Source organism: Lissotriton helveticus, chromosome 3_1 (assembly GCF_964261635.1).
Source record: "Lissotriton helveticus chromosome 3_1, aLisHel1.1, whole genome shotgun sequence".
NCBI classification, from domain to species: Eukaryota; Metazoa; Chordata; class Amphibia; order Caudata; family Salamandridae; genus Lissotriton; species Lissotriton helveticus.
In genome coordinates this window covers 1,726,306,647-1,726,318,677 of record NC_136061.1, presented here as the reverse complement: position 1 = coordinate 1,726,318,677, position 12,031 = coordinate 1,726,306,647, and the positions used below count along the sequence as shown (strand labels likewise).

Sequence of the window (12,031 nt, the reverse complement as noted above, 5' to 3'; positions counted from 1 at the left end):
CTTAAAATATAGACCCTAGCTCTCGGCTGACGTCTGAACTGTTATACAAAGATTTGCGAGTCTTTATCGGCACATACGCAATTGGCATGCTACATTCTGACCAGGGTCCTGCGTTTAGCTCTCGGGCTTACAAAGAGGCCATGAACAGCATGGGCATTGCATTGCGGTACTCTTGTCCCTTTCATCCTGAGGGAATCGGAATTGTGGAAAGAAAAAACCGTGACATAAAGCAATCTATAACAGCAAAGGTATTAGGTTCGGGAGCTGGGTGGGTCAAACATTTAATAAGTGTCCAACGTAGTCTTAATAATCTGCCAAGAAATTCTCTGAGAGGTCTCAGTTAGTACGAACTATTGTTTGGGACTAGAATGTTAATCCAGGACCTTGATAGTCAAACTTCAGTGGTTAAAGAAAAATGCTTTGATATCAAAGATCGTTTGGCTATTTTACAGGACTTAAACAAAAAAAGAAAAGACCTGAGCAACATAAAGTTGAAGCAACAGCCAACAGCCACTGAAGAGAAACCACCTGTCCCAGCAAGGCCTGTCTGGATTCCAAAAATCGGGGATCTGGTCAGAGAAAAGATCGCGGTAAAGAAGGAATTTGGGCCTTCTTACAGAAAAGCAGTTCCTGTCTTGTCTGTCAACGGGACAAGATCAGTAGTACTACCGCCCCTTGCTGGTAAAAAGGAGAACCGAGTTGTATCCATCGACCTGGTTAAACCACAATCATGTGGCCGATAACAAGTAGTAGGCCAAGTGGACTCCCAAGAAGTAGTAGAACACCAAAGTTTGCTACAAACACAGAGGTTCAAACTAAAAGACTAATCACAATTGATAAACCTACAGTAAAACAAGGACTATGCAACAAAGCCATGGAACTTAAACCTCTTGAAACCCAAATTAAAATCTTAAATCAAGAAACACCAGTCTATAATGATGTAACTACAGACTATGCTAATGAAACAAAGAAAATTCCAAAAACGAAAAGGAATCCTGAAGCAATTGAAACAATTGACAGAACAGCATCAGGCTACTTCATCAACTTCGATGATTTTTCTGAGGATCCAAGTGAACCTGAGGAACAGCCGACAACAAAAACTTTTAAAGACAAAGCAAAGGAACTCTTTCATCAACTTAAAGAAACCTATCTGATTTCTCCATGGATTGAACTTTGGGTGGCACTAGGAGTATTCATCCTCATACTTTGGCTCATCATGGTACTATGCTTGGGACATTTCATTGAGGGAAAATATGTTACAATGGACACAGCAAGTCAGAACATCAACTTGGTCCTGAAACCACACAAGTCTTCACACATAGAGAAAAGAGAACTTTCTTCAGTAAACTTCACAGCCAATCCTATACCCGGTGGGGTAGCATGGGACAAAACTGATTACGAAATCTATGGTCCGGTTGAGCTTCTGAAGTATCCTCATCAATTTAAGATTTCATTAAGTGACTTTGTAAAACCAAGCACATTTGGTGATGATTGGGACTTTGAAAGTATTAATGATATGATGTCTGATCTAGTAATGTCAGCTAAATTTACAGGTAGAAATAATGAGAGGTACCCCTTTACATTAAAACCAAGGGAAGTAGGGTTAACCAACCAATAAACAAAGGATATTCCCTTGAAAAATATACAGTGAAACAATTTGAAACTCCAAGCAAGTAGTTCAATACATGAAATCAACAACAATTATGCAAAAAAAAATTCAAACTCTATCTATATTATCATGTGGGGGTCTATTGGCAGGTTTTCTCTTTAAAAACAAAAAGCTTTTAAAGAGAAAACCTGCCATCAGACAAGGAAATAGTGTTTGAAGACACAGCACGCCTACCATTTCAGGACACCTAACAAACTACAGACTGCTCAAATTTAGGAGAGTAAACGAAAAATGAAGCAAATCACTACGCCGTAATAGACCCCCACATGATAATATCCAACGGATAGTTTTAAGGGTGATCTAACTGACCCCAGAAACTCGACAGACCGAACGTAGTGTCTTGACAAAGGTGGCCCAGAATCATATGTACCACCGAAACGCGTCGACGCATTTCATAGTATAATTCTTCAACTCGGACACCTGTGTTGACACATTAATAGACTGTGCATAACATATGGGGGTCGGATAGAGTTTGAATATACACTCAGTATTGCACAATTGAATGTCTCACTGTTGTCTGTCCTTGTAATTTGTTTCAATTTTGCAGGTCAATCTTGAATCCCATGTATTTTGATCATTTGTCTTATTAATTTTTTTAACTGTTTTTATTTGTGTAAGTGGTGCTATTGTCCACTTGGTATTTTAAATAAATTGTGTAATTTAATAAATTGTAATACAAATTTTTTTTTTTGCATAATTGTTGTTGATTTCATGTATTGAACTACTTGCTTGGAGTTTCAAATTGTTTCACTGTATATTTTTCAAGGGAATATCCTTTGTTTATTAGCTAAATTTACAGAACATAATTATTTGCAAGGTTCATCTAATTACGATCAAATGTTTTGTTACAACCATTATGGTAACCATTATCTGCATAAATCTACTCAACCTAGAAATGTTTTAAATTTTAACCAATGGGAACATTGTGCAACTCCACCAAAAGGCAGTTCAAAGACATATTTTGATAAATATTCATACTTTTCAGGGTTCAACACAAGTAATGCAGAATCATTTTATTTCAAATTGTTAAATAAGACAGGAGTGAAAACCATGCTTACAAACACAAAATTGATATATTCAGACTCATTTTTTGAAAAAATGAATACATTTGGTTTTGATTTCTGGAACAATAACATTGAAAAGAAAACGATCTGGGGCACAAAAGATTGGCAAGTACAAGGTATAGAATCATTATTTAGAGCCTGCATGATCCCAGAACAAATTATATTTTTGAATGATACAATTCAACAGACATCCTGTCTTGGCCTAGCCAAGATTAAAGACTTAAACAAACCGTCTATTCCAAAACCAACACCTAACAGTAATAGCACTACGGAGGTTGAGATAGACGTATCCCATATTTTAAACCAAAACAGAACACATGCTGATTGGAAGAAATGGTTGATCTGGCCCACAGACACAAATAACTGTCAAGACAGATTCCTGAACAAAATAAAGGGGTTCACATTGACCAGGCCAGACCCAAGATACTCCCAGAGACAACATCCAGGGATTGTAACTACTTATAGTGTGGGAAAACTCTGCCTTCAATGGCTACATACATCCACACTGTCAGAAATTAAGAAACACTTAACTTTACTTAAAGAAGGTGCTGACTTGCGTGATTTCATCATGGGACCACGCAAACAGCGTCAAAAACGTTTCATAGCGGCCTCTATATATGCAGCTTACAACGAAGCTTGGAAAGTAACTCAAATTGAGACAGCAGAAAAAATACGGGAAATTGACCGTGTTAATTTGGAAAAATCACTTTCTGTTGTGGACAATGGGTTAATGACTCTGTCTTCCAGAATATATTCACTGGACAGCATTGTATCTTCTGCAATCGATATAATAGAACAAGACTTACTGATGTTGCACCACGGTCAGTCTCAATTGCGTTCTATTGTACAGCTTGGCTGGACGTTACAAAATCTGCGTTCAGGCTATGTGCCTTGGCGTCTAATCAACACAACGTCACTATTTAATATCTTTAACCTTACTGATAGACAAATCAGTTTGGCACAAAAGGGTGCTGACTATACAATTCTGAGCATTGAAAAACTTGAGAGATTACCATTGACAATGTCAGAACGACCTGTCATTGAATAGATAATACATGGGATAATAAATATTCCGATAACAACTTTCCAGTTTCAATACTGCCAAAAATATATGCAGGCAGGCCAGTATGAAAGGTTGGGTAAAGGATACGTTAAGTCCACATGGAACTTGCCCTATACACACACATGTGTCAGTAATAACGGACAGAGTGTATTTCTTAGTGGTAATAATTGTGAAAAATCACTAAGTGGCATACTTCTGTGTCAGGGTATTAGTTTGCATGGGGCCTGTGAAGGGACTTCAAATAACCTTTCATGTCACCAGTTAGGCACACTTACAACACAAATAGAACCATTCTTTAGAAGACTTTCGAACGGGAGTTACATTCTAATTGTAGATCACAGATGTTGTGGCTTGCTGCCAGGAAAACCTTATCTCATAAGCGTGACTTCCAGGGTCATGTGCTGTGAAAGAGTATTGTTCCCGAATGATGCTCCAGACAGGGAGGGAAGGTTATGGCCCAGTTTAAAAATCTCTTCTATTCGAGTGGATACTTTAAGCAGAATGAAGACTGTGCTCCTACAGACGCCAACCCAGTTGACGTCATCAAAAGAAACGTATGATCTCCAAGTTGCAAGGACAACGGCAGAGATTCATTCAATGTTATCAACAAATTGCCCCTACACTCGCAGAAATTTTGAACGAAATCTTAAATATTTCTGATAAAAGTGGTATCGCCAGTGTATTTAAGACAGTTTTTTCAGGCGCTTTAACACCATTCAAAGCGATCCTGGGTATCTTTCCAAATTTCGTCCATTCCATCTTTGGCGGACTTCCACTCCTGTTGGGAGTCGTAGCAGGCATTTTATTCTTGCTACTATTGCTTCGTTATGGCAAGCCATGTCACAGACAAGACTCCAGCAACAATGGAAGAAACGATCCTAGCTATCCGCTACCGGGACCGCATAACTAAAGTCCTTGGCTTAGCCCGGCTACGAGATCTGAATATGACCTGGTTTCTTTCATTCAGACCCATCTGGCAGAATTGTGTTATGCCTGTATTAAGGTGCATGCTATGCGGCGAAGAATGCGTGTTGGACACCTGTCTTACACTACAATCAGACGTACCATTGGATGCAGATACTTTGTTGGGTCCAGTAAAGGCTCATGCATTGTGCTGTCCCCAGCGGCTACCTATCCTGATGACGGCATTCGTGGAAACTTCACCACTGCGATTGAAGGGTAGTGAAGTACATGATGAAAGCAGCATCGACCAGGTACGACCTTCTGTAAGCAGTTCTGATCAAACCATCAGTGAAAGCAATCATGCGCGTGACTGCATGGTAGCGACAATTTATAACCTAGTCGAACTCTCACCAGAAGCTGTAGACTGTTTTTTCGAGAATCTATCAGAAATTATGTTTTCACCGGAACAGAGAGAATGATTTAAACAAACTTGCACACGGCGTTCCCTGAACTCTGAATTTGGCCTTCAGTCTTTTGAAAACAAAGTGACTGTGAACTATTTTTTTCTCTTCTCCTCTGAATAGCGAAAACTTTTTTCCAATTCCAAAATATTTACCTTTTTGGCACTTATCTTCTGCTTAAAGTAAAACTATTCTTAGAGAACAGAACTTCTATTCTTAGGAATACTAGAGACGTTACATTACCTCAACCTCTAGTTTACATGCAATTAATTGTGTTTATATGTGATGAGATGGTCTCGCAATTTTTTTTTCTGTATCAAGAGCCATTTCATGTGTAATTTCGCAAATCATTCATGCCGATATAAAATGTGCATCTCCTTTTTGAATGATTATACTGCTTGAATGCATACAGTACCTATACTCATTTCGTGCATTTTGCATACGCCATTTTTCAAAAAAAATAATATTTTTGGGGTGGTTCGGTATACACATGCACTATTAGTTATGTTTACTATTGCTTAGTTTAGTAAATATGTACATAATTTCGTGGAGTGGGTGTAGTGTGTTTATCTAGGTACCTATATTGATACTCCTATTTCTGACCCTTGTCCGGTTATTAATTCACTAATGTCCATACAACGGCACAGAAACCCGTCTTCAGATTAGGTCATAGCGCATGCTGTCACATTAAGCAAGCACTATCCCTTCAGCCCCCTAGAGAAGCACACCGAGTTCTCAAAACAAATCAAACCTCCAACAGACCTGGGAAATCACCGCGACCATTGTTTTGATTTCGCTCGAGAACTCCTGCAAAGAATGTAAGAACGACCAGTCCTTAAGATATTCTTGCTGACGTCTTATGTCCATCCTTACGTCAAACACGGCACCTTTCAGGTATAAATATACCGACGTTGCCCTAAGCTAAGACACTGTGGTGACGAGCTTGGAGCAACGCTACTTGCCAGAGAGCCCAGCTGATGCAGAAAAGCCCACGGACGCTGCCCCTCCCTTTTGACGCGCTGAGAGAGACGCTGCCTTTTCTCCTGCCGAGAAATCCAGCCTCCGGCGTTTCCAGCCGCCCTCCGGGTAACTGGGATATCGAGTCCTGAGACAGAAATACCAACCCTCCAGCCTTCTAAATCCCAGGTACTGAACTGACTAACCCCTTACAGAGAATTCTTGAGTCAGATTCTTGGCAAAGCAAACTTAACTTAAACTGCTACTTACTTACTCCCTCCCAAGTATTAGGCTTAGGTCAGGTACACCGGGGTAGGCGTAGTTAGAAGCACCAGTTGAGTACGATTAGTCAATGTATATATATATATGTATATCTTTTATCCATTTTAAGTATCATATGGCTAAGAAACCATATAAATGCTTTTACAGTATTATTTTATAATTCTGTTTTTACTGTATGCACTTTACTTAACTATAAGTATTGCAATAATAGCGATTCATTTCTCTTGTATGAGAAAAGAGACTGATCAATAAATAACATCTTTTTATTGAAGCACGCCCATCTCTTATTTCTCTACAAACTGGTGAAACTAAGAATGCACGTACTGACTGAGTAAAATAAGTTGTCGTTTGTTTTCACACGACTCTGGAGATTTACTCTTGATTAGGGGAGAGCAAAGTTGTCATGTTCTATGGTTGTCAGAAACTAAATCCCTTCTTGTCTATCCAGGGAGGTTAAACTCCTCCTTGCCTATACGAGAAAGTTTCTAGTGTACTCTGAGCTAGCTAGCACACATAACTTTAAGTCTAATATCGTCAGTAGAAGACCTAGTTAACCACAGTCCTACGTCTATACTATTGAAGATATTATTCCAATGCGCAGAGCCTATTGGGATGATAGGAACTACACTACAGTACTGCACCTTTAATGCAATTATAAATAGAAAGATTACAGCTGAGCGTATGTTTCCATTTGTTATTATTGGAAGCGAAATTTTCGTTAGCTTCAGTTTTAAAAATCCACCATTTTTGTTCATTTAGCTTAGTTTGTGAAATAAAACTAAATAAAAAGTGGTGCATTTCTACAACTCAAGCTAATCAAAATCTCACTTCCAATAAAAACAAATGGAAAGTATGCTCAGCTTAAAGTTTTCTCTTTATAATTGCATTAATGTTGCAACACCTTATCTGGCTAATAGAGGTCTCTTTACAACTCCACACCTAGTAACAGTCTGTTGTACTGCATTATTTTCTTGCTTCTGGATTTTTCTTTTCATTACTATGCTACTGCTGGGATATTATTTTTTGCCAAAAATAAATCTAACAAACATTATCATTTGCAACGCCAATAGCTAAAATGTTCACTAATGCGAGACCTATTGCATTGCAAATGGCTGTTCTAGTTTCTTGTCATGATCCTCTTTGTCTCTTCCCGTAGCTGGTATGTCGCCTTGGAAAAATCAAATACCTTTCGTTTTTCCAAACAGATTAAACATAAGGCGGTGGAACACTGCCACCCTGGATGCTAATCAAAACTGTATTCTTTTAAACTGGAAGCACACTTATTGAGAAACGAACGTGTACTTTTTGCTCTCCTAACGAAGAGGTATTTGTTGGTGTGTGGCAGCTAGATCAAGGGTAGAAAATACTTCCATAACCATTGTCATAGTCAGCATTTCACTGACCCTGAGTAAAGGGAAACAGATCAGCCACAATGTTATCATTTAGATCACATAGATCAATGCACAGCTTCACTTTAACATTGGCTTCGTAAACACCCACTAATGGGGCTGAGCACTCCGCTGCTTCTACTGGCTGTATGATCCCAGCATCAACTAATGGTGATAATTCCTCATTGACTTCATCCCTGACTGCCATAGGTTCCTTGCTTTGTGGGTTTTAGGAATGGCTTTGTCTTTGAGAATAATTTTGTGCTCACAATGCTTCCAGTTTTTCCATTGAACACATTGGGAAATGTCTTCAACATTGCCTTTCCCATTACTTCTCCTTCATTCACAATTAAAACGTTATTTACTATAGGGGTCTCATATTAAAATTACATTCTTTTGATCCAACCACCCAAGGACTGATGGACTTTACCTTCCTACATATAATTTTCCACAAGTCTTCCGATTCTTGAATCTGAAAATCCGTCTCCTGTATCGAATCATGCCAATAGTCTCGCCCCATGTAGGTGCAATATCGGATTTCTCCAGAAAAGATCCTCATTTATTTTCAAAGTTCCTCTTTTATACTTTTTCATTCACCGCAGTGGAGGGTAAACCCGACTCTGTTGCTGTATGTAGATCTACATCCCCCAACTTCATGAAACATATAGGTTTGTTTCTACTGTCTTCATCTGAGATATTTAGTATGACTTTTTCTCTAACATTCAAGACACTCTCACTTTCCTCTTCACTAGACATACTAGTACCTTCCGTCTGAACAGATTTTATGTTATTTCATTTCTCTTTTTTCAACTTGCAAACAAACACATACTGGCCGATTTTTCAACATCTACTACATTATTAGGACTCGCCTAGCAATGCAGCCGCTTGCGCTGCTCACTTGCGAGATCTATTGTCGTCGATGTAGCTTCCGAAGCGGGGGTGGAAGCTCTACCCATGCTTCCAATTGGCGCGCGTGAACATCAGGGCCTCACTGTCTCCTGTTCACCATGCCTTCCCAGACAGGAGATGTGCACGCGTACGGCTCGCGCCATTTCAGCAAGGCGCGCTTTCACTTTCCCTACCTTTCTCCGCCATCGGCTCCAGATCATCTCGGAAGCTCCCGGGGACCCAGCACGGCGTCAACAGTCTCGGAGCCCGTATTTCTCTGTGAGTGCCGGTTTCCTTGTTTTACTGCCCCCTTCTTGACTGTGTCCCACAGCCCGTGTTTCTTTCTGAGTGCCGGTTTCCTTGTTTGTACTTGGTGTGTGGTATTCTCATGGGGCCCGTGAGACTGCAGAGGCTGGTGGACTTCGTTCCTAAGGTGTGACACGCCCGTCCAACGAGTGAGACATGTGGCGATCAGTGTAGTTTGACTTTAATATAAGATCACGCGTGGCCCTTGGGGTTTTACCTCTTATCAGGAAGGGCCCAGGCCGCCGACCCTGGGCTGAGCTGAGACTGGACAAGCTGCTTTCCATGTACTGAGAGTCACGGCTCGAATTCTTATGTCCCTGGAGTAAGGGATACTCTGGGTGCACAGTCTGTATTTGGAGAAGGTCATGGATATTTATGAGTCTCAATAGATGCTTAACCCCTTTGGTGCGCGTGACGAGACCAGCTTGTCATGAGTCATGGTGGAACTGTGCTCATGGCGAGCTGGTCTCATCAAAACGGCGCGGCTCCGCCCACACACGATTAATTCCCCGCCTGTGCGGGCGAATTAATCAGTGGGCGGTGTCGTGGTGAGACCAGCTCGTCATGAGCACAGCTGTGACTCATGGTGAGCTGGTCTTGTCACGAGCACCGCGACGCCGCGCTCACCCCCCACACCCCTGCACTGGGGGGGAATTACCTCCGCAGCCGAGGGGTTAAAACACATATTTACTGTTTTTTTTTTTAAAACAAGGCCCCCTGAGGCCAAAACGCGTCGTGGGTTTATGGTGCAATGAACTGGGTTTATCTTTGTGAGCTGAGTGAGCGGTACACTAGTTCAATGGACTTATAATTGCTACCGAACTGTTCAGTCGGTCAACTGCCAATCATGTCAACATTTTTCAGTTTGCTTACCTGATTGTCTGTTCAAATATCCCCCCAGATCGTAGTGCCGTGCTCGTCGATGAGGTGATTTATTGTTAATTATTGCAAAGTTTTGCTTGTTTAACAAGTCTGATTTACTAAATACCCAGAGCTTGCTCAAAGCTTAATTCCTTTCCTCTTACATCAGATGTCACAGTAAACATCTCCTATCTGTGGGATAAGTCTCATCTCTTGCTGTGACTGCAGGACAAAGCAAAAGAACAAAAGTACCTGTCAGTCGAGTGACGCCGAGGTGCTCAAAAATCGCGCTGGAGACAAGTGCACAGAAAAAACACACAACAACCAGATAGGTCAAGAACTCAATAATTACATTGACTATCAACATTTGCTGTGTTGAGTCCTATCAGACCACCCAGTTGGCGGAGCCTCATCATGTAGGACACTCAAGCCATGTTTAGTCTGCAGACGCCCAGGTGTATAGTGGCAATGCATGACTCAATCATGGTCTGGACACCGCAAATGTTAATACAAAGGTGGTACTGATAAGTGCAGTGCAAAAAAATATGTATATAGTGAAGTGGCTAAAATGGCTGTCAAGGCAAACAAAGACCTTTATTAGTGATTGCCTGGACGTCAGATTAAAATTAGTGTAATGACAGTGTAAAATAATCACTGTCCAGCTTGCTTGGTGGAAAACAAAAATCAGGCCAACATGTTTCTGCCGTACTGTGTATATTCACTGGCATTCGTCAGGGCCAAGCTCTCGTATGCTACTGCAAATTACACTACCAAATGTGTAGAAATAAACTAAAAAGGATTCAATCAAAAAATCATAATGAAAGTAAACTGAAAGTGGTCGAACACGACCATCCTACCGCATCTTCTCAATTTACTCAGTGGATGCGATTGGTCTTCCCTGTAGTAGAAGTCAAGAGAAACGGAAAAACCATATAGAAAATATGTAACCACGTGGTGCTTAATAAGACACAGACAATAATTATAACTTAAATATACCCAATGTCCCACGTGTTATTACTGTGCACAACCAGCGAACAATCAAACAAACTCAGACAGATCCATCACTAATTTATGATGATCATTTAGGGGGTGCGAATATAACGTCACCAAGAATTCTCCTGTGTAAAGTTTCAAGAACTGAAATTTAGCACTTACCCATCAATCTGTGGGAAGTAAGCCTCACCTCACCCGGCAACTGCTCGGAAAGATAAGGCCCCGCTCTAGACATGTGAGTAAAGACAGTTCCCAGATTAGATCACTGTCAAGAATATAGTACAATGTACTGTCTACCTAACCCAATAATTTTCTGAAATGCCCCCAAATAGGCTCTCACCACGAAGAACCAGATGTAAACATTAGACGACTAACATGTAGTGCTACCTCTCAGCATGTTACAAAATAGTAATGACTGCAGAACAGTCGCTCAGTTCTGTATCTACACTGCACCACTGTGCAGTATCTGTATCTACACTGAACCACTGTGCAGTCTTCAGGATGAAAAACGAGGGTGAATACCCTCATCCCAGCAAGCATGTCCATGGTCAAAACTGCTGATGCCTAAATGGCCAGACCCCAAGTACACGCTACAAAATAATCTAACTCTAATAATCCCTACTAACCTGTCCGTCGGTACCTCACGGCGGGTTCACGAGCCGAAGGGGAGGCACCGACGGGCTGGTTGAGGCCAGTTTTATCCTCGCGCTAATTGAATGATGGTTTTCAGCTGGTGCATGTACCGCTGCAACAGCGCCTGTGCGCTGTTGAGACACTAACTGACGCATGCGCAACTGGGGAGAGAGTGATGGCGCGCATGCGCTCTACGAGTTAACCTCACCTCGGATGGAAACGCTACTCACACAAGCATGTGTAAGCACTGGGCGCCTGCGCGAGGAGGGTGCACTAGTCGATCTCAGCCAAACACCCTCAATTGACCATTTGTATCGCGTAAGTGGATAAAACTCAGTGTTAGCGAGGCGCATGCGCGTCCCGAGGGCACTTGCCGGCCTCTCATGCGCAGCCTCAATCTCCCAAATGTATTTAACATGCAAGTAATAAATAGATCTACCATCACCACAACCGCCTGTGATCTTGAAACAGACTCGGTCACACGGGATCGGGGGGAGTCAATCAGAGAACTCACCATTACGTTGCTCACGCATACCTTAGTAGAAACATATGGTCAATGGGCG

At 41.3% G+C, this 12,031-nt stretch overlaps 1 protein-coding gene across 1 annotated transcript; it reads left to right on the top strand.

Moving 5' to 3' along the window:
- The first annotated feature begins 269 nt into the window (after nucleotides 1-269).
- On the top strand, nucleotides 270-3,892 carry LOC144825109 (uncharacterized). Its single transcript, XM_078683994.1, has 2 exons — nucleotides 270-1,553; nucleotides 2,469-3,892. The coding sequence occupies exons 1-2, from the start codon at nucleotides 731-733 to the stop codon at nucleotides 3,779-3,781; spliced, it is 2,136 nt and encodes a 711-aa protein (XP_078540120.1). The 5' UTR covers nucleotides 270-730; the 3' UTR covers nucleotides 3,782-3,892.
- Nucleotides 3,893-12,031: the final 8,139 nt, after the last annotated feature.

Excerpts from the sequence above, each read along its gene's own strand:
- LOC144825109 (XM_078683994.1), top strand. The coding sequence starts at position 731 with ATGTGGCCGATAACAAGTAGTAGGCCAAGTGGACTCCCAAGAAGTAGT. Across the intron at positions 1,554-2,468 it reads AATGTCAGCTAAATTTACAG|AACATAATTATTTGCAAGGT; the intron begins GTAGAAATAATG and ends CTAAATTTACAG.